The following is a 22,713-nucleotide window of genomic DNA, read 5'->3' on the forward strand; positions in this document are numbered from 1 at the left end:
TATAATAATAATAATAATAATAATACAGGACAAGTTTAATTCCCGAATATGTGCCCATTTTAAACAGTCATAACCACTCCACTTCAGAAAACTTGCTTTACATTTATAAGATATATAACTAATAAATACTATCTGGTGTTTAGGACACCTTTCTTTCTAGTATAAGCAATCACTTTATAGCTCATAAGGTGGACACATTTCTGGTTTAATAATCATTGCACTGAATGAAAAATATTTGTTTATTCATACATTATATTTCAGTTATTATATATCTTCCTCATTCCACGCTGATTTATAAAAGACACTTAGTTAAAATGTCAACATGGGTGAGTTTGCACAGTGAATCTTTCCTACTTGCCAGGTATTCTGCATTCAGACAGATATTCCATTCCTGAGCATTCCTGAACTCTATAGGCAAAGTCTTTTAAGTTGCTTTAAACAGTGTTTAACTTGCTCACAATTACTACACAATGAAGTAAACGCTACTGAAGGATGTTTGTCCATCATTGGACAGTGAATGGCTCATTTTCCAAAAATACATCTCAGGAACCATGATCCTATCGCTTAACCACAATCCTTATCAATCCATTATCATTATCTTATAATCCATTATACATCAGTTAGTTTTTGTCCTCGATTTGATTTGCCAAGAAGTGTTCCAAGACTTTAAATTTAGTATAACGGCACTGTGTTTTAACATTTTGTAATTTTAACTTTTTGTATCACCCCACTTAGAAAAACAGGAGTAAATGTGGAGCTGAGTCCATGTACTACTTCATTAAATTTGACTTATTTTGGAACTACTGTAATTGGAAAAAGATCAACACACTAACTGGCCAATTTTTGTCTAAAATGTAAGTTGTTGGATATTAATTGCAGGTTTATAGAACTGTTGTATAAAAGCTAGATCGCATAATTGTTCTGTTATTCTGAATATGAGCGTGGCTGTGATTAACTGCAAATGAATTATGCCACAGTGCCCGTTTTTCAGCAGCCTTGGTTCCGGAAGTATTTTTCCCATAGAAATGTTTAAAAAGTCTTCGTCAAAGAGTTATAAGCCATAAACTAAATCAACCAGCCATGAGGTGAATCACATCATTACAAACTTGATTTGAAGCAAAAAATTATTTGAAAATCTGTCAAGACTGTATACTTAACAGTTTTAATGTGGGAAAGAAGCATTGCAAATGACATCAATTAAAAATTATGGAAAAATATGTGCTTCATAGGAGTGATTGGATGCTAAACAGCTTTTTTGGGGGGCAATTTGCTTGATGTGATTGTCTGATTGGTGGAGATTTCTCTTCAGAATCATGGGTAATGTACTTTTATACCAGGAATTCTGCTGACAAACACAATTATTTAAAAAATAAGTTAAAATAGTGAAGTCTTTTTTAAAAAAAGCATGTAACCTCAATTAACAACGTGTAGCTCACAGTAGGTCTGTCTTAAAAGGCTTGTAAGTTATCGTTAAATTCCTCAATGGAGAAAATGAATGGGATTTTTACTTTCAGAACCCATCTATTGCACTCTTTAATGTAACAACTTTTAAATGAGCTTTTTAAAAGCAGGTAGGTCAACACAGTTTCTGTCCTTTAAATAGAAAGAAAATCAGTATGTACTGTATGACTTCTTCTCTCACGTTCGCAGTTGTTATTTCTCTCGCTGCACAGTCATCACAGTTAATGTCATATAATTACGTGTCACACAAATAATCTGGTGTCAGACTCCACTTGCTGCGTTCTCGGTGTCCTTGGTAACCAACTCCTCTTGCAATGGAGACGAGCCCTCCATTAACTCCAGACCACGTTCTGTCAAAGAGGAGACATCAGGTCTCGCAATGTGGCTTGTCCAAGATGCTAGGTCAGATGTGGGAGAGGCTGAATCCCACATGCTTGACTGATCCTCAGTGGCACTGACCACAGAAATGCCGTTTTGTTTAGTAGAAGATGTGGATCCATGGGCCAAAGGAGGTTCACGTGATGCACCTGCTACAAGAACACTAGTTTCCGACACATGGCTAACTTCTACTGTACTAAAACGTCCTGGTTTTTCGTGAATGTGCACTGAGTCAAACGTTCCTGTTTGGTCAGTATTCTTTGTTTTTGTTGTGGGGATATTGAGAAGGCCTTCATGATCTTTATTATCATCCCAGTGTTGTTGTCTATGCGAAGAAGTGGAGTGGGCATACGTGGGGGTCTCTGTCGATCTCAGGCTGACCGGTGGTGTATTATTCATCTTGTTCGTGGTTGGTACATCACTTGGTATGATGTTATTTGTGTTTATGGGCATAATTGCAGCCGTCACCAAAACATCTGCCCGTCCAGACACAGATGCAGACGTCGGTTTCCATATCAAACTGTAATAAATTGCCAGTATTATAGCAGCCAAAGACACCGACAAGACATATGCGAATACAGTAGCCAGTCTCACCCACTTTTTATTGGTTTTAGCAGCCATTTTAGCTTTTTTGTCTCCAGTGTATGTGGCCGGTTTGCCCCGTTCCATGTTCGGCATAAAGTCCCGTTCCCTCATGTTCGCGCGGATTCTCCCTCTGTGCTCCTGGACGCCGTCCGTCTTGAACGCTTGTTATTGACAGATTATTCAAGAGAACTGCTCACGGTTTGATACACAGCGTTTGTCGATTATCCACGTCGCTGTGTTTTATTCATTCATCATTCCTCCAATCTTGCAAATCCACAATAGCGATCCGTTTCCAGCATGACAGTCGCGTGTGGACGTTATTCCATGCAGAGACGTTTCCAGAGCGCTTATAGATGACCTATTGCTAGATAGGAAATAGCCTACAGCGATCTCACCCCGTCTGAAGCAGAACCAGTGCTGATATGTGATTCATATGCTGAATGACATGAGAACGAACAGTGTTATGCAGTGAGGGAAGCGTGTGCTAAAGAGCGAATATAAAGGGAGGCGGGTCTCACTAGTGCGCACTAACTAGTCGCTGCCCACAGCTAAACGTCATGCTGCCAGAATCCCCCTGACTGTGTTTTTTGGGTAGTGGACAAATAACGTGGATATGAGGGAACATGTGTCACATTCTGTTCTAATTCTGTTTTAATGTTTTAGATGCCCGCACTGCTATTGTCACAAATGTCAACCGCCCATTTCTTGTTATTTCACTAACTTTATAAATCATTGCACAACTATACACAAATAGACAGACGTTTTGACAAATTTTGGTCCTTTGTCACGGGTGCCAATTCGTTTAATTGTTTGCAGTATTCTGCAGTTTAGTTTTATAAACCCTGGCAAAGAACAGGTGTTTTCATACAGAAGTGTTTAAATGTGATTTGTCGAAATTTATTTCTTATATCAACCTAAACAATGTCAGATATAATAACAAAATGTTATATGCCTATTGGTAGCATCATATGTCTTGGCATAGCTATTATTAATCATGGGGGGAAAAAATCAATCAAAGATTTACCGCAGGCACAAATTTTTGCCTGGTTTAAAAATAATCATTTTGCTCCTTGTGCTTTTGTTTTGACACATTAGTCACCAAGTGCATGGATGCCACCAGCTGGACAAACCGCTACACTGCACTATGACTGAAATAATAACCTGAGATTATGCATTCACCTAAATAATAGTTAAATTAATATCAGTATGTTTATAATTAAATATAAATTATTATATGTAACCATTTGTCATATTAAAAGTCTTTGGATGGTTAAGTGATTGGGATAAATACTATCTGAAGATCTGAAAGGCAAAATTTGAAAATGTTTGGAGATGAGTTGATATGTCTCATTGTGTGCAGCTACTTCTCATTTTTACTCGCTGTCTGTTTAACACCTCTCAGCATTTTTTTTTAGGAAGTGTTGCCACTAGATTGCCTGACGTCTGGCAATGCAGGACAGCATCAGACTATGTTTTTGGTTTAGTGGTGTATTCAGGACTTCAACCTCTGAAACCTGCACTTGGTTGAGGGTGCTGAACATGTAACCTAATGGGGTATAAAAATGAATTTGGCTTTTCATGTAAGCAAATGGCACACAAATGAAAGCTTCTTGCATAGTATTGAGTTGGCATGTAAGTGTGGTTCTCTATTTCTTTACATTTTATACATCAGTTAGTTGTATCAAAATGAAAATGCCAGAAGTAGCCTATTAAATTTATACAAACATAGCTTTGTGTATACAGAAAGTGCATGCATATCAATAAATATAAAAAATAATAAACTAATAGACCTACAGAAAACACAGAAATCAAGTGATTATGCTAATCATTATTTTAAACAATATTTAGGACTTTTTGTAATTATTTAGGCTATAAATAAATAAATTGCTTGATTGCTTGATTGATTGAACATCAGTGTCCAAAATAAACGAATCTGACCTAAGAGTTCAGTCTTGTTTTTGGAAAAAAAAAAAAAAAATCACGGGTTCACTTTTGTGTCAAACAGATTACACAGTCTGAGGAAGTGATGTCAAAAGACAATGTGTATATATATAAGACTGGGAACTGAAAGCAAAACCTGTTACTAAGGAGAAAAAATGACTTTGCTCTTGTGCACATGTCTTGGATTGCTGTTCAACTTGATTGAGTGTTCAACTGTTGATTTTAATGCAGGTAATGAAGAAAAATGGCAGTCATTGGATAGTTTTCATAACTAATATAATATATTTCATAATTTATATATGTTTTTTTTATTATTAAGTTGGCAGGTAAGTAACTTCAAGGATATCTGTGCTCAGGAGGTTTATGGATTTACTGATGAATAATGAATGCTAACTATAATGAGAAAATATCTCAGATTGAGTTGTATGTTGCTACTAGATAGATAGTATTTTCTGTTTATGTAGTGATTTTTACACATTTGTCATGCATATTTAAAAGACGTTTTTATGGTTTCCCCCTTTTTGATCATAATAACACTTATTTTTAATGTAAAGATTATGTTTATGTTTACATTAAGGTGCTGATATTGTAGAAGAGAAGGAAGTTGTCCTTGGAGGGCATGTGAGTTTGCCGTGTCTCAATCTGGTGACACACACAGACTGCAGTAAAGTAACATGGCTGTCTAATGATAATCCTGCCATGGAGTTGGTCACCCTTGGTAAACTCAATCCAGACAAGTCAGAGAGAGAAGGCAGAGTGAGTCTGGTGATGCCTGACTGCTCTCTGCACATCAGTGAAATCAGAGCTGGAGATAATGGATGCTACACCTGCCGTCAATATTCAGGTGTGCATGAAAGCAAAATTGAAGCGGATGCCAGAATTTGCTTGATTGTTAATAAAAGTAAGCTATTATCTTAACTTTATCTTACTTACTGCAATGGCATGATTTATCAGTTTCTCTTCCCCTGTTTCCTTCTCTTTTAGAAAACAATGGTAATTTGTGTAAACTTTTAAATTAAATTAAAAGTACATTTTATATTAACAGAATTTAACATTAATAATAGATTTCTACCAGTTTCGTTGTTCTTGTTGTAACTGCCTTTGCCTGCTGTATATTGCTGTTGAAGTTTAGTCAGGACTCAGGTCAGTAGTTAAAGTTTTGATTCTAGAAGGATCATATTGTTATATATATATATATATATATATATATATATATATATATATATATATATATATATATAAACCCTCATCATGCCAGCAATCCTAACCAACATTTTTGCCTTATATCTAAATCTTTTTTTTTTTTTTTCAGCTGCTGCTTTCATGGAAAATAATGACAGCACGGATGAAAGAAAAGGTTACTTATCTACCTCTAATTATTTCCATGAATTTTATTTTCATGATTGAGAATTGTATACAGTACAGTGGTCAACAACAGAAATCTTATATTTGTATCCCATGTTGGCCGTTGTTCTAAAATCAGTAGGTAAACATGAGTAGATAGGGCTAAAACAGATGGATTAACACATTTAGGCAAATGCAGTATGGTGTATTGGTCGAAAAAAACCTAAAAACAATAAGCCTTTGAATTTTAATTGCATTATCTTCTTTCTTGTAGAAAAGCATACTACTGTCATACTAAAACGTAATACATTAGTGTATAGAAACACAAAGACCTTATACCTATGGAACACTGTTGTTAACTAATGTTGTTTTCTTCTTCTTCTTTTAAAGAACTAATGATTATAATCCCATCAGTGCTCGTTGTCAGTGCTTTGTCAGCGACTGCACTCATCATTTGGCTCAGATTTCAAAGAAGAGCACAAAGTGAGTCACGGGTCACCTTATAGTCTCATTCTCTACAACTGTGTTAACAAATCTTAAAACCCTACAAATGTGCACTTTCTTTCTTTTAGTGAGAACATCAGCTGAAAATCAAAACATATTAAAACTTGAAACCAAAACTACTGAACATAAACACAAGAATGTGGGTAAAATGCCAATTGGATGTAGCACATATATCTGATTTAATGGTGTGTTCCTTTACTAATTTACTTATTACTTGAACAGGGTGAAGACGTGAACTACACTGAGTTAAACTACAATGTAATGAAACCAAGGAAAGTGGACATAGACAAAGTGGACATAGACCAAAAAACTGAATATGCTGTCATAAAACTTTCCCAATTGCTGTAAATGTTTTATGCTATTAATAACTCCTCAGTTGTTCATCATAAAATATGTTGATTTCATCAAGTGCATATAATAAATGACTCTTTCACCACAGGGTGATGTTCCCATGGGCTCACTGTCTGTGCTTTTGATCACTGGATACTCACAAGTCACAAGTTAATTTAATCTCTCTCTCTTTAATCTTAAATAACTGCATTAGGACTGTATACAACTAAAAGGTGTACTAAAAGTGTAAGACTGTAAAGGGAATGTGTTTCAAATAATCATCCTAGAAATATGTGTTCATTTTTGCAGAAACTACAGAAATCATAGCTTGTGTATATCTTTTATCACAATTATTTGTTTGTTTCTTTGTTATTTTGGCTTCATGCACTTCATCAAATTAAGATGAACTCTTTTCTGCCTCATTCTAAGCTTCTGTAAAAGAACTTGATTGCAAACATCACAATCCCACAAATGTAACAGTCAAATTAATTCAAAGAGTTTTCTTTTTACATCTGGCACAAACTTGACAAGAAACAGAGAACCAAAAACCAATAAAAGACATGGATTTGTAAAAATATGAAACAGGAGAAAGAAACACAACACATTGATGAGTGTTAGATGTTGTAGGTAAGGGTTATTGATGGGGTGGGGGTGGGGAATTAAATGCTTCTAAAGGTGCAAACCACAATCAGTGGGGTCAAATCTGAAGACAGATAAATGTCACTGTGGCTCATCACCCACATTTTAGTTGACTTTACACATAAGCAGTTTGTCATACAGTATGTCCCAATAGAGCCATTCAATCACAATGTCTGGGTTCCTAAATTTGGATTCCCTGTGAATTTGTATGTTTTTAATACACACACACACACACACACACACACACACACACACACACACACACATTAAAAATAAGGATAAGATTAAAAATAAGGTTTAAAGGATCTTTCACATACTATTTTCTGTTCATACCTTTTTTACTTTTTTAATGTAAGTTGCTAGCAAGTTGTTATATAAGGACTACATCGGTTATCCAGTTCCTCAAGTATAAATTCACATCCTTGAGCTAGTTGTAGTCCTTATTTGGAAAAGTATGCCTTATTGCCGTATTTAGGGTGAAGTTGAAGTTAAACCACAATTCTATGAAATCATGAGAAATGAAACCACACATACACAAAAACGTTCATAAAACCTTTCTAAGTGATATGAAAACATTCACAAACTGTTTAATTCCACACACAACAAAGATGTACTTCAGTTTCATGGATTAAAACCATTTTCATTTTATTTATAATTTATACGTGTGATAACAAACCCCCATTACAGGAAATAATGATCTGAATGAAGACTATATGTGTGTGTTAAAGACACTGAGCCAACATATATAAACATCCATGTAAAACTGATGTGATGACAACAATTAAAAAAAAAAAAAGATGGCATAGGATTTGTTTAAGTATATTTAATTGAGCCAGCATGCAGATCATTTAAACATATATTATTGTACAAAACAATCTTAGCCTATTCATCCCTTAAAAAATAAATAAATAAAAATATGGAAATAAAATTGAATGAATAAATAAAATAAGGAGAAGTGGCATCTGAAATGTGTTTCCTTATCTCTGTACACCTTTAGTTTGTATTTGGTGGTTAATGATACTGTTTAAAAGCAAACTCTGGCTAGCAGAACCCATGTTGAGATTACCCAATAGGTGTCAAGGGCTTGCTCTTGACAGTGCCTGAGTCCACACTGCCAAGCTCAAGAACAAAAGGTTGCAAGACTCTCCTTGTCTGTGTCCCACAGATCTTTGACGACCCCCCTCAAACCCCCAACATACACAAGCACGACTCGTACCCCAGCACATACATACAACCTCAGCATGTGGCAGACTACCGGAGCCGACCCAATGTTGCCCCATTTGCATTTTAAGCACAGGATGGAAAGAGAACACTTGAGGTGTTTTAGCCCTCAACGGCTCATCAACATTTCAGATCCACATTTTAGCAACAACGTCTGTTATCAAACTTATTAAGTGTGTTTTTACAGTACACTCCAGAAATAAAGGTATTTTTATTGACGTTGATGATTCCACAAAGAACTTTTAACATCCATGGAAACTTTTCATTGCACAAAAGGTTCTTTAAAATGAAGGAAGCTTCTTCAGATTAATACAATATACTTCACACACCAAAAAAAGAAAAAAGAAATAAATGGTTATTTCAAGAAAACCCCCCTTTTTTGGAAGCTTTATTTTTAAGAGGCTCCTCACAGGCCAGATTACAAACATGTTGGTTGACTTTTAAGTTTATTTGAGTTGCAACCTTTGGACTAGCCATTTAAGATAGTTAGTAGTAATAATAATGTATTTTTAGACATAAGCACTAATATAAACAAGTTATAGTAACATTTCAGCATTGTTTTAAGCCTGGCACCAGGTTGTCTCCATTCAAAAAACTGAACTGCAGATTCAGGAGGAGAGATGTTGATCGGGCGGGGGTGTGTGGCTGAAGCAGTAGAAACAAAAGGTTCTGTGAAAAGCCTGCAAAAGGTGGACAGCCAGAGGTGTTAAAAGTGATACCCTGAAGAAACAAGATGCAGATATGCACCTTCCCAGATCTGTGTCTCTCTATCTGCCATTTGCACACACTGTCTGCCATAGCACAACTCCAATAAACAAAAGTGAGCTTGACCTTGTGTGGCCTGCTGGTCTGACTTGTTTTTAGTGAGATGAGCAGCACACATACAGCACTATGAATAAATTGGTAAAGGTTTGAATAAATAGCATACCTGCTGGATTTACTGAACCTTGAGAATGATAAATGTTGTGTTCAAGGGGGTTAAAATGGAAAACAAGGCCCTGCTAATCCATTAAAAGAGAGAACTACACTAAACATCCCCAGGTATACAGAAAAAAAAAAAAAAAAACCATCTACATCTGACTGAAACTGGACCCCAGGCTTTGGCATGGAAAGAAAACACTTCAAAGCCATTGTCTGAGGGAGTTCACGTTGAGCTATGGAAATGGAAATTTCCAGCATTCCTCAATGATAATTGGCCGACTCCAAAAGTGCAGTGAAGCTTAACTTTAATTACCAAGGAATCTATCGACTGTATTCAAACTTTGTTGTCTATTTAAAATCTTTTCATTTTTGTAAAGTAATTGCCAACATTTAAGGCCAAACTATGCAACAAACTTACAATTCAAACTTCTGTCTAGAGAGACTGTTCATTTCCAATATAGTCCTATTCCAATAGTACAGATTAAAGTAAAAATTAATACACTTAATATAGTTAACACTGCAACTGCAAGTTACGCCATAATATTATACATTTCCAGTGATTATCCATATATTTTTAATTTACCCAGTAAATTAACTAATATAAAATGCTTTCACATCATTCGCTGTCTTCTGTGATAATGATAAAAAATAAAAAGATGGCCTTTGTTTATACTTCACACTGAAAATGACATGAGGCCTCAGTACAGGTTTCTTCATATTAGTGATGGACAAATTATTTGGAAAATACCTTAATAGTTATCATGAAATATCTCAAAATGTGTTTTGTGAGGTGGTCCTCGCTATTTAAAAGGCTCATAAATGAGTCAGATTGTGTTTTTCACTACTATTAAGAGTTTGTGATGCTTAGATGTAAGGGTAGAGTATAAGCATTATTATCTTAGTATAAAACCATTGTGTTTCCACTGATAGTCTTAAAGGTGTGTGCGTGTGTGTGTAGGGGTTCAACACAACTCAGTGATTGACAATTTCCTGGAGGGAGGTCCCTCCCTTATCATGTGAAATTTCCACTGCTTGGGATCAGATTGCGCTCGTTGTTTCACCTAAAATGATGAGCACGCTGTCCACCTCACACAATGGATTAAACTTGGAGTTGTGAGTAGATCACAGTTTGCCATACCTGACAATTTTACAAAGTTGATTTAGATCTCAAGGGAGGGAAACGCAAAAACAAGGTGAGGTATCTGTATATAATTTTGTTCGTTTGAATATAGTTCACTACGGTACTGTTTGTATTTATTCGGAATAATTCAGTGTTAATATGAGAACAGTTTTGTGCTCTTATGCGTATTTTCCTGTTATTTTGATTTGTTAAGTCCATTTAATTGGCTTTTTCAAAGCAAATTAACAAAAATATTCATTCATAACCGTATACGATAAAAAAGTAACGAAACTGCTGGGAAGTTTTTGTATGACTGATTTTTTTTTTTTTTTTTCTCGTGTGAGCAAGGGAGACTTCGTCCGTTTGGACTTCATTGTCAGCCCCATTAATGGAAAAGTATCTGTAACTGACCTCTCAGTCTAATGCTGTACCGTTTAATTGTTTCCGTTTAACGCTATTTCTAAAAAGGTTTCATAAAAGTCAGTGGAAGTATACATGCGAAGTATTTCTTTTACCAGACAAATGTGGGAAAATTAATAAACCAAGAACTAATATTTATTTCCTTTTTATTCTTTTCTGCAGTTTTATAATATGAATCCATCAGTTTTTTTTTCAAAATAGCGGGGTTTGCCTGTATGCTGATCATGATTTCTGAGACACAGCAATAGACCCTATAAATATTATATTTAATGCTTCTTTTTCTGCACCTTCAGCAACTTTCAGAGGAGCAAACTGTAATTAAATGACTGTAAAAAATGTTAACATGAAATCAAGACAGTCTTACATTTGTTGTATGTGTGTGTGTGTGTGTGTGTGTGTGTGTGTGTATATATATATATATATATATATATATATATATATATATATATATATATATATATATATATATATAATATTATTATTATTTATTTATTTTTTGGTATTTTTCTATATTTCTTGTATATAGTTGTACACATGCAATTATTTTAGACTCTCTCTTTTTTGGTCACAAAAAAGGGTTAATGGTTAAATTTTTGTATGGATTTGCAGCAGAAACAATCAATTTACTCCTCTTTACAAAGGAGCTTTGTCATTTCACATTAATCAGCATTATTCTTAATACCACTTTGTAGTGCACAAAAATGTTTTAAATTAATTCATTTCATAAAAAAGTTGTTTTTCTTTTTCTTTCATCACTTCTGCTGAAGTAGCGATTATCTTAAAAGATATCTTACATCTGTCAGTAAAACAAAATGTATGCATTTTTGCAATTGATCTGTATATCAATGTATTAATGCTAATCCTCTTGTCTCTTCCTGTCTTTTTTGCGTAGGCATGATTCAGAGGACAGAGGTGGTGCTCTCAGTCTTGGGGGAGCTGCAGGAGGCCACAGAGTGTGTGGGTCTTGATGCCCTCACTAAAGTTGCTGTGGAGGTGGAGCAGGTCCTGGCCCCTTTCCATCTTCCTACAGCACTCTGCTCTGAGATCTCTTCATGGCTGGGCATTGACGCAGTAGCTCACAGACTGTATCCAGGAGATGCGCCGACGGGTTTGCTTCCTCTGGTCTGCAAAGGAGACGGAAACCTGCTGTTTGATGCAGCTAGCATGCTTCTGGTGGGCTCTACGAGCCTGAGTCTGGAGCTGCAGGTCAGAACTGTGGTGGAGATGCTGCTGTGGAAGCGATACTACCTGTGTGGTATGATTGACTCAAAGGTCATGCTGCAGGCAGTTAGGTTTTCCCTCTGCACCGAGGAGTCTCAGGACATGCTCAATCTGCCGATTCAAGTGCTGGAAGCCATCTTCGATGCTGATGTCAAGGCCTCCTGCTTTCCCGGCTCGTTTGCAAACATGTGGCACGTGTATGCACTGGCATCTGTCCTGCAGTGCAACATCTATTCGGTTTATCCCATGTACAATTTAAAGATTCGGCCCTACTTCAATCGAGTCATTCGCCCGAGGACATGGCCGAAAGACGTTGAGCCCTTGACCCTTCATATCATGTGGTCGGGCGACTTGGAGGCAGGCTCTGTTTTCAAATCCCACAACTTTGTGGCCTTGATTCATGCGAGCGACCTAAAAATCGGAAGTCCCAACAGCGAGCAGCGAATGCCCTCGGTGAAGTCACTGGATCTTCTGAATCAGGACTCCCATTTGTCTTACTCCAACCTCAAAGACAAGTTCAACATCACCAAGAGTACATTTTACCGCTGGAAGAGGCAAAGCATCGAGTATCACAAGAAATCGGTTGCCAGGTATGAGGCCAAACACTTCTTCCTGACATCCTACAAGCAAGGGAAGCTTATTCCCCTCAGCCAGTTCAAACAGCTTTTCCCAGAAATTCCAAGATCCACTTACTACGCGTGGAAGCAAGAGCTTGTGTCCACTTGCAGTGTCTCGGGCAGTTCCACGGGGGAGCTGAGTCCCGCAAACAGCACTGAACAGGACTACTGGTCCTCACCAGAAGTCAAGAAGAAGCCCAGCCAAGCGAGCTTTACTAACATGTTGGCCTTCAAATGTGAGAAACTGGAAGGAGAACGTGCTCAAAACGTGGCTTTGATGCAGGAGGCAAAGAAGAGCTTGCAGAACTGTATTGTTGCAAACATGTCGTTCCCCTACAGAATTTTCAAAAGAAGGTTTCCAGGCATCTCCAGATCTACATACTACAATTGGAGGAGGGAAGCCATGCTGTTTACGCCTTTCAAAGAGCTCTCAGGTAGCAGCGAGGAAAGTTCAGATGCCGATAAAACCCAGAGTCCCAGAAGTCAAGTGTCCCCTGCTAAGTTTGACAGACAAAAGCTGTCACCAAGAGTGAAGATCTCCAGACGCAAGCATAGAAGCCTGAGGCTGGCGTACCACCGGAGGAAAACATTAAGGGAAGAAGCCAAAATGCATGTCCAGAGGTCAAAGATGTCCTTCATCAAATTCAAGCTCAAGTTCCCTTCGGTTTCCTCTTCTTTCTACTGGCTCTGGAGAGATTCTTTGAACAGGAAAGCCAAGAAGCCGGTCATGATGTCTGAGACGGAGAAATCCCAGAGCTTGGTTGTCTCGCCAGACGTCTTCGAAAAGATAAAAACTCAAAGAATGTTTTCTTTTGATGGGAACATCGATTGCCTGAATGGACAGACAGTTAGTCCCTCTGAATTCACACTGCCTGAATCTCTGCCTGACCAGTCCAGTAATGAACAGATGTTTGTGATGGATGTCGTGGCACTGGCCAATTTCAAGGCCAAAGCAAAGTTGTTCTTGCAACAACGCTTTGAAGAGAAGTCCTTTCCCACATTCAAAGAATTCCGGTCTTACTTTCCTCTTACTCCCCGTTCCACCTACTACATGTGGAAAAGGGCTCTGCATCACGGGGTGCCATTAATTCATGGCTGAATGCTCTGTTATATTCCTCACTGCTGTAAAGTTGATTTTTATAGTTCACAATGCAATGTTCCTCTGAGTCTGACTGTTCGTTTCTAGAGTCACCCACATAATTGCAGTTCATGCATCTTAATTATTTGTCCCTTTTCTTTATTTGACCACTTGGTTCTAGCTCAAGGACATTTGCGTGTGTGTGAAATCAGACAGTCTTTGTGTCCACCTACAGTAAGTGCTGATGGCCCCTAGGCAAAAGGCAGTTCAAAGACATTATCAGGTTTTCAAATGGCTCTCTTTTGACCCCCCCATCCCCCAAATATTTACAATTTAAATGAGTTCTATGTTCTGATTAGGTTCATTCTATTTCTTGTTTTTCCTTTCAATTGTTTTTGACTTGTTTTAAATTTTTGCTATTTTGTTTTATTTAGTTTAAACTATGAAATTACAGCTGACGATTTTTCTTGAACAAAAAAAAAAAAAAAAAGTATAGTATTTTAATTCGTACCCTGGAGTCTTCTTTATGTCTTTGTGTTTTTTTTTTTTTTTTTTTTTGGTTTTTATACATATAGGCCTATATTTTTATACTGACAATTGAATGTTATCTCTGCTTTGGAAATGTGGCAAATTTGAAATGGATTCCTCATACTTGAATGTTACAGAATTGTTGCCAGTTTGCACATTGTTTTTGATCATGTTTCAGTTCACATGTTTACTTTTTTTGCTGCTAATGGTGTAAATATTTGGTAATCTCTGACTTGATACTCTTTAAGTGTTTTCTAAAGTTATTGTGTTTAACTACCTGTCTTTAACTTACCAGCGTTTTTCAGCTTCAGGGTTATATTGTTCTGTAACTCTCGGTTACACTTGTCTAAAAAGAATGACATGAGTTCACAATGTGCACCTTGGATCATTTTGATGAATTTGATAAGCACAAAGCTAATTTTGTTAATTTTCTCATGTATGAGATCAGCTGCTCTTTGCAATAAAACCTGGTTTATACCCTCTGTTTACTCTTTAGGTGTTTACGCAATATCAGAAACTTTAACTACTTAGTCTTAAGTTAATTTCTTAATACAATTCTGTGTTAGTTGTACTCTTAAGAACAAACATTCTCTCGGGTAAATGCTTGAGAATAAATGTTGAATATTTCAGTTCATGCAGATCATTAAGTACAGTAGCATTTGGTATGAAACTGTTGTTGTTTAAATTAGCCCAATATTGGCCTAAGTTAAAAAATTTTCTCAAGGTGTAACTGGTTCTAAAAATGGCAAATAAGGTATTCTGAGACTTGCTGGTGTATCTCATCAACACTGTGATGTCTGTCTTATATTTTTGGAGCACATCTCAGACAGAGATTTTACACCGCTTCAGTAAGTGTTTACCTCACAAAAGCATGAAAATAACTGACAGAAGGGTCAAGCCTTCAACGATGAGCACCATGATAAAGGAGCTTTTTATGGGTGTCAGAAAGCCACCGAAATATGTCTCTTTGAGTCAGTTTTTTTTTTTAATTGCACCTTTTTAATGGACAGATGAAAGGAACAATAGATATTCATGAGAATCCTCAGTGATGACAGAATCTAGACCATCTATAAGAGATAAAGCAAAAGCTTTTTTTTTTTTTTTTTAATCTTGTATTCTTCCTCTTCTGGTTTCTTTTGATGGTTTAAAAAGTATAAATACATAATACATGCATAAATTACGCATCTGTGAACCTCTTTAGATGTTGTTGCACGTCATGAAAAAAAAAAGAGCATTTAGATATAAATGCACTAGATGGCAGTGGAGGGCTTTCTTTAGGAGCATCTTCTGCAATGGCTTGCTAAAATAACCCCATATAACCAGTATTTTACAAATTAATATTAATCAAAAAATAATTCTATCAAAATACACAGTTTTAATGAAATATATGGTTTTGAGAAAATCAAAAAGCGAAACCAAAAAAGTTTATAACTTAAATCATTAAATTATTAAATGTAGTCTTTAATAATGACTAGTTGCTTAATTTTATCTTTGTTGAATTTAGAAAAGGTGAACTAAAGCTTATAATAGTAATAATAATCACCTGTAGCCTACTGTTACCTGGTTACGTTAGCGCGCGTGCAGAGTGCAAAAATGAGCGCGAATCTGATGATGATGCTGCAGTTTAGGAGACGCTTTCCTCAAGAAGTAAGGTAATTGCTTTCTTTTAATTTCCGGGGAAAAGCTTTGTACAGTTTGATACTTAAATTGACCAAAATGCTAATACATAAATGTACTTTATTTAATTTGGTTTGTTCCTGACGTACAAGTTTGCCTACTATAATGTCTATTTAACAGTTTTTTTTTTTTTCTCTGTCTGTGACCTGAACATATCCAAGTAAAAGTAAGTTTATACGGGTGTTTTGTAAAAGTAAACACTTGCCATTCATTGTAAGCATAATTATATTGCCTATTTTTGTGTTATTATGGTAGGCAATTCGGTCGGTGCCTAAAAAGTATCGAACTCGACACATTACCCAGCCCTACATATACCTAACCCATCTCCACCCCATATATGTGGATCCAACCCCGCCTCCTAGATCTTTGTTCTGCAGTGAGGGGCTACTGGAAAAATAAACTGTTATAAGCTTGAGAAGGGCAATGGACAGATCATGAACTGTTGATAATCCTAGTCCATATAATCTTTTATCAGACAAATGGTATCCCTACATCCCAACATAGATTGTCTTAGGTTCATTTACCAGATAAACTTGAATAATACTGCCAGCTGGACATATTTTGTCACTGCATTCAAACAGAAGGACTGGAGATTGTGTTAACTGTGTGCTATACAATTGTTTAATTTGTCTAAGGTGATCAGTCAGCTCTGACTAATTGTACACACTTTTGCTAGATTAGATATGGCGCTTTGCTCCTGCTCATTTTGAGTAATTTGTTGTACTGCTCACAATGCGTGACGTGCATATACCTGAGAAAACCCCACCAGATGCCCTGAAAGATTTCCAGAAGCACTGACTAACTTTTTTGCAAAAATTTGTCTCATTTCTTGTTATTTTTCATCACTAAGGTGTCTAATTAACTCATTTGATAGTCAATTTGCTCTCAACTTTCATTTATGCCATTCAGAGGCACTTACGGTGAAATCTATACAGACAGCACCTGAATTTACCATTCATTTACCATTGCAATAATTGTTTGCCTTCTGTACAGAGTTGTAGATATCGCATATGTGATGTTTTATGGCGTTAAAAGGATTTTTCCATCAGAGAAATGTGATGGCACCCCTCTGAGATTGCTTTGGGGCTACATGGGTTGTCTTAGTGGGATAAACCTGAGATAGAAAGAAAGAAGGAAAGAAAGAGATTGGCAAACATCAGTACCATCCATTGCATGCTAATAATGCCTCGTGTCTCTTCTGTAATAAAACCACCTCATTAGTAAACCCAACTCTCTCATTTAACCTCATCCCTGATAATGACCAAATGACTTCCATTGTGAAATCCTGCTCACCGCTGCACCTCCCTAATGGCCTCTCTCCTCTGTGATTAAGAGACAAACAGCCTCAGACACAAGCCATGTCGACTTTTGTCTGCTGTAGAGGAGGTGAACGAGAGGGACAAAGGATAATTGTGGTTTTGTTTAAGCAATAGCAAGAGAACCTTAACAGGGTATAAAGAAAACTTGCAATGCAAATGTGTAATTATTATAAATACATTTCAGGACTCAATAATAAGGATCATGTGGAGGCCATTAGTGGGAGAGTTTTGGGCCAAAACTCTGTTGATTAAGCTGTCACTTGCTGCATTGGGCCAGTGTTATATCTTGCATTTTTTTATGCACTTATGTCTTGCCAACATTTTTTTGTTTGTTTTTTTTGTGGTATTTAGTTGTGAATTCTGCTTGCAAATGTTTTCAATTTGGCAGCTTGGGAACATTGTATAATTTGCCGACATCATGAGAAGTTTTTGTTTTGGTAACATCAATTGCATACCAATTACTTATATTTTAGCATGCATAACATGCATGCATGGTAAAATATATTTTTCTGTATAATTATATTAAGTGCATTGCTTTTCTTTCATTATTGGTCTTAAACTGCAAGTCTTAACGGGAAGCTTGTGATGGTCGTCCTCTCTAGTGGTGGTAATTTGAGTTTTGAGTCATTGTCTTTCTGCTTTTTAATGTGACGTTGTTGTCTACCTAAGGTAGTTTTAGCCCTTTAATTCAGTTTTGAATGGGTAATGTTTTTTATTTATCTAATTATTTATTTATTTCAAAGGTATATGAGGTCCACTTTTAACCAACCACTTAATTTGGAATCCTTTTTTTTTTTATGGGATCCTTATTTCAATTTTTTACATTTTTATTTCTGCTCATTTTGTTGGGTCTATATGGGTATATTTCGAGATAGTTGTTGTATGTTTTTGAGCAACATTTCCAACTGAAAGTATCTGAGGCAGACTTGCACTCTACAGTGGGGGCTTTTTGTCAGTATCCCTGTCAGTGTCTGCTGGTTTTGATTTATAATTAACTCTGACTGTTTTCGGATCGATTCATTCCTCTAAGGAGAGCCAACCTGGTAAGTACTCGCTAAGAAAGGGGTCAGTGTATCGCTGGCAGGTATTTCACACAACACTGGCATTTATGAGCAATTTATGGAGCAGAAATTCATTAAATTGGATAAATTCTCAATGTTGGCACATCTTCACTGGCCACAGAGCCAAAAGTTACGTAAACGGGGACAATCCCAGTTTAAATAAATGATGTATTAGCATCATTTTTGGCCGCTGAAACAGATGGATAGCCTGTTCTTCTATCCTGAATGTCTATCTTTCATATGCTCCCATCTAAAGAAACAAACTAAATAGAAACAAAAAGGTGTTCAAATGCCATACTCCCTTAAGAACACCTACAGTGGATAAATTCAGTATGGCACATCCTCCTGTTTAATGTCTATTTTTAAACTATTGGTCTGCAACTGCTTTATTAAAACAGATAGGTCTTTATTATGACACAGTTGTTAAAGTGCCATTTGGTTATTCTTTAAATACTTGATGATACATCATATGTTGCGTGGGCTTAGGTGTGACATGCTACTAGACTTCTGCTCCAGACATGACTGGGAATCACCAGTGGTGATTTGAAATGACTATTAAATTAGGTTTTTTAGCTGGTAGCTATGGTAATGATTAAGGCCACAGTCAGTAAATTGGCCATGACTGAAGTCCATTATTCAACTTTCACCTCTATTATTCACTCACATCAGTTGACTTATTTCACAAGCTGTCCAAACGCTAATGATCTCAAAGTAGCTTTACTGACATTGTGACCCAGCAAACGTGAAAGTCTTTTATAAATGCATCAGTTATAGAAGGAGTAAATTAAGTCTCAGTTGTTCTTTAGCCTCAAATTATGCATTTGACGCTGTCAAACTCTGCCTTTAACATGCAGTGTAGTGGACTAGGACTCAGATTTCTGCATTGAGCATAAGGTAAATTCAGGATTGCCCCATGTCCTTGGTGAATTATTACCTTGTCACTTCCCTTTCCACCTGTCATCTTTCATAGTGTACAGCCACATGTTAAATCTGTTTGTTGCCAAACTAGTTGGCACTCTGTGTGCTTGTGCTTTCTGTCAAGGCAATTACACGGCCTTCTTGAAGTAACTTTTGATTTAAACTTTCACTTTGCTTTTCAGTTGAAGGGTAACTTAAGAGACCAAAGCGATGCCATGTAGTGTTCTCAATAGCCCCTTTTCCACCGCAGGAACTTTACCTGGGAACTAGAGCATACCTGTCAACACTCCCGTTTTTCCCGGGAGCCTCCCACATTTCACACCCATCTCCTGCCCCCCTCCCGTAATTTGTATTGCCCAAATCTAGTTATATGAATAATCACATCAATATTTTATTCCAAGATTGTACAGTTGCCAGATCTTGTATGAAACGCACCACCCAACGCATCACCTCACACAATCGACACAATACACAAATTTCAAACCATCTGTGACCTCAACCTGGCACCCTACAACCCAGTTGCGCTGTAGATTTCTGCGCAAGTGATAGACGCGGGAAGTTGAATCAGTGGTAGAATGGAAGGAAGAGTCAGGTGGTGCTCCGGAGAAGAAAAATATTCGCGTAAATTTAACAACAGCTGGACGGAAGAATTAAAATTTTTTTGTCTCGAAGCCATGTAAACAACGCCCATTTGGTACCTAAATGTTGTATGAACTAGGGACTCTGGGCCGGTACTCGGTGTGTTTCCACCGCATGAACCAGGATCTAAATAAAGTTCCGGGTACAAATTTGCCCCTGCTTTTGAGGTAGTACTTTTTCAATGGTCCGAAACTTTCGGGGGCGGGACTTGGGCGCTGAGCATGCTGATTGGTTGAGTTCACGCAGCACTGCATTTCAGCCACCATATTCGCATTTTTTTTAATATATATATATAATTACTGTTATTGTGTCATGAAATGTAGTTTTACAAGTATTTCATGCGAGAATGTAGTTGTTTAAAGCCCAAATCTGCGGTTTATTTATAAAGACAGCGCCTATTTGAAAATGTGCTTAGCCGATTTCGGAGACGTGAGCTACACGCGATCACCGGGCGCTCAATGCTCATGTATCCCACTGAGAGGAGTATAACTGTAGTGGTATAATTCGCTGGTATAACTTAGTGATACAGTTCGCTTTGGGTAAATCTAACATCTTTGGTCTTTATTCTATTATTTTATTAATCTGTTAATATGTTAAATTGAAAATGAAAAGAGGCAATGCTGTTTGATATAATATTTCGTTTAATTGTAATGTACATTCCCTGAAGTACATTTCCTATTATGTTTAAATGAAAATGAAAAGAGGCAGTGGTGTTTGATATCTCATCCTATTGTAAATACAGTGAGGAAAATTGCAGTAGCCGAGGCGAGCTGACTTATGTTATCAAGTACGCTGCTCTTTGCAGAATTACCGGACTTGTGTCGTCTCGTCCGCGGGAGTTCACACTCCGGAGTCGACCTCGCGAAGTCAGAACTACCGAGGAGGACGCAAGTCTGAAATTAGCGTACTTGGTATTGAGAAACGCGCGCAGACTATTTGCCTATTCTTCTCGGTACTTTAGACCGCGATGGGAAAGCAGACAGCAACAGGTCTGGGGTAAAAAAAAAAAAAAGGTCCTGGGACAAATTGTTACAGGTAATTTCGGTGGAAAAGCGGCTAATGTTATCGGCAGAGGTTCTGTGATGCATTTCATTCCGTGGCTTTATTTATACCGACAGATTCCACCGAGGCTGTTTAATTTGAATTTAAATAAATTATCACCCATTATCTCATCAAGTAATTTCAGGAAATAGTATTTTAGCATTTTTACCCTCAGAGTTTCTTATTTCAGTTCTCAATCTGCTGATTGTAAAACTGGCACTCAATGGGCCACTGGGATCTGGGTCTAACAGAATCCATTTTCAGTGGCAGAAGTAAGGTGAACTGTTGCATCTCATGCGTATGCCTCTATATATACCCACCCAGACTTTGAGTTAATTCCTCTTCAGGCACTATCATAACCGCTGACCCTCTTTTTCCATTGCTGGTTATTGTGGAGGGGCTGTGCTGGAGTTTATCAGCTTTCAATTTGCCATGTTTGAGCTCTAGGGGTCACAGTGCAGTCACACTACTCTCCCTGGGTTTACGGCTTTTTAATCAACTTCTGCAACCTCTCCTATCTATGTGCTGCTAGCCTGAGGGAGCAGGGGATGTGGGAGGATATAGAACTGTATCTTAAAAAATACTGAGTGCAGCAAAATGGTCACGGTGGTATCTAAATGAGCCTTTAGCTTCTTAAAGCATCAAAGCCCTTTGCTGAATCTGTAATGTTTATAAAACTGTGGAGTATTTTCAGTGTAGTGACAAGGTACATTTATTACAGCTAATTGAAAGTCTGAGAGATAGTTGCTGTTGCTTTTTTCTTTCTTTTTTTCTTTTTTAATTTTGTTTTTTTTTTGTTTAAAATTCATAAATCTTAGTCCATTTCATTGCCAGAGCACCATTTAGATGGCAGCAACCTTCTGACTATCACACAAATATATTACAGCATTTATTTAAAATATAAACATTATAAATGTCTTTACTGTGACAGTGTCACTTTTGATAACTTTAATGCTGCTTTCCTTTTCTGTATACTGTATATATATATATATATATATATATATATATATATATATATAATTAAAAAATGTTAATATATATTATATTATTTCTCTGATTAAGATGATTATAAGTTTAGTTTTTTATCCTTTTGATCTTTCATTCAAAAAAATTCACAAAATTCTAACCTATCATTGTGAAGTAAAACAATTGAAAGTGGGGAGAAAATCTCATGATAAAATAAATGTTTTTCGCCAATGCATGCTGCCCACAATTATTGGCACCCCTGGAAATTCTTATGAGTAAAATATCTCTGAAGTATATTCCCATTCATATTTACATTTTTTTTTTTTTAGCACACCAGGGAGACTAGGAGCATGAAATTTTCCAGCTATGACTTCCTGTTCCAAAGGATTATAAATATAATGAAAACAAAGGCCAGATTCCCTTAATCATCCATCACAAGGAGTAAAACCAAATAATAAAGTTCTGATGTGCAGAACAAGATTGTTGAGCTTCACAAAATAGAAAGTTGCTGTAAGACAAAAGCTAAAGCATTGAAAATCCACATTTCCACCATCAGGGCAATAATTAAGAGGTTCTAATCAACTAAAGATGTTATAAATCTGTTTGGAAGAGGACATGTGTCTATATCGTCCTAATGCACGGTGAGGAGGAGAGTTTGAGTGCCCAAAGACTCTCCAAGGATCACAGCTGTAGAATTGCAGAGATTAGTTGAGTCTTGGAGTCAGAAAGCCTAAAAAATATATATCAAACAGCCCCTACATCACCACATATCGTCCAGGAGGGT

The 22,713-nt window shown here is 36.8% G+C and overlaps 3 protein-coding genes and 1 long non-coding RNA gene across 6 annotated transcripts in view; 3 read left to right on the forward strand and 1 right to left on the reverse strand.

Annotated features, from left to right (window-relative positions):
- Nucleotides 1-1,517: 1,517 nt before the first annotated feature.
- On the reverse strand, nucleotides 1,518-3,108 carry zgc:153157 (uncharacterized protein LOC751674 homolog). The gene has a single exon (XM_058756124.1). The coding sequence runs from the start codon at nucleotides 2,533-2,535 to the stop codon at nucleotides 1,723-1,725; it is 813 nt and encodes a 270-aa protein (XP_058612107.1). The 5' UTR covers nucleotides 2,536-3,108; the 3' UTR covers nucleotides 1,518-1,722.
- Nucleotides 3,109-4,453: 1,345 nt separating this feature from the next.
- Nucleotides 4,454-6,658, forward strand: LOC131527490 (uncharacterized). Of its 2 annotated transcripts, none has more exons than XM_058756625.1 (6): nucleotides 4,454-4,596; nucleotides 4,943-5,266; nucleotides 5,678-5,722; nucleotides 6,100-6,192; nucleotides 6,282-6,352; nucleotides 6,436-6,658. In XM_058756625.1, exons 1-6 carry the CDS (start codon nucleotides 4,521-4,523, stop codon nucleotides 6,559-6,561), a joined length of 735 nt encoding a protein of 244 aa, XP_058612608.1. In that variant the 5' UTR covers nucleotides 4,454-4,520; the 3' UTR covers nucleotides 6,562-6,658. The 2 variants fall into 2 exon arrangements, with proteins under 2 accessions (XP_058612608.1, XP_058612609.1); XM_058756626.1 differs by having other exon boundaries at nucleotides 4,943-5,209.
- A 3,646-nt stretch (nucleotides 6,659-10,304) lies between these two features.
- vrtn (vertebrae development associated) lies at nucleotides 10,305-14,292 on the forward strand. 2 transcript variants are annotated; one of them, XM_058756098.1, is made up of 2 exons: nucleotides 10,305-10,437; nucleotides 11,757-14,292. In XM_058756098.1, the coding sequence occupies exon 2, from the start codon at nucleotides 11,759-11,761 to the stop codon at nucleotides 13,799-13,801; it is 2,043 nt and encodes a 680-aa protein (XP_058612081.1). In that variant the 5' UTR covers nucleotides 10,305-10,437; nucleotides 11,757-11,758; the 3' UTR covers nucleotides 13,802-14,292. The 2 variants fall into 2 exon arrangements, with proteins under 2 accessions (XP_058612081.1, XP_058612080.1); XM_058756097.1 differs by having other exon boundaries at nucleotides 10,329-10,517.
- A 1,614-nt stretch (nucleotides 14,293-15,906) lies between these two features.
- Nucleotides 15,907-22,713, forward strand: part of LOC131527777 (uncharacterized) — a 33,101-nt gene continuing 26,294 nt past the window's right edge. Inside the window, exon 1 of the long non-coding RNA XR_009267741.1 lies at nucleotides 15,907-15,960. This is a non-coding gene — a long non-coding RNA (uncharacterized LOC131527777). The remainder of the gene's footprint in view (nucleotides 15,961-22,713) is intronic.

The sequence above is a fragment of the Onychostoma macrolepis genome, chromosome 20, assembly GCF_012432095.1.
Source record: "Onychostoma macrolepis isolate SWU-2019 chromosome 20, ASM1243209v1, whole genome shotgun sequence".
NCBI classification, from domain to species: Eukaryota; Metazoa; Chordata; class Actinopteri; order Cypriniformes; family Cyprinidae; genus Onychostoma; species Onychostoma macrolepis.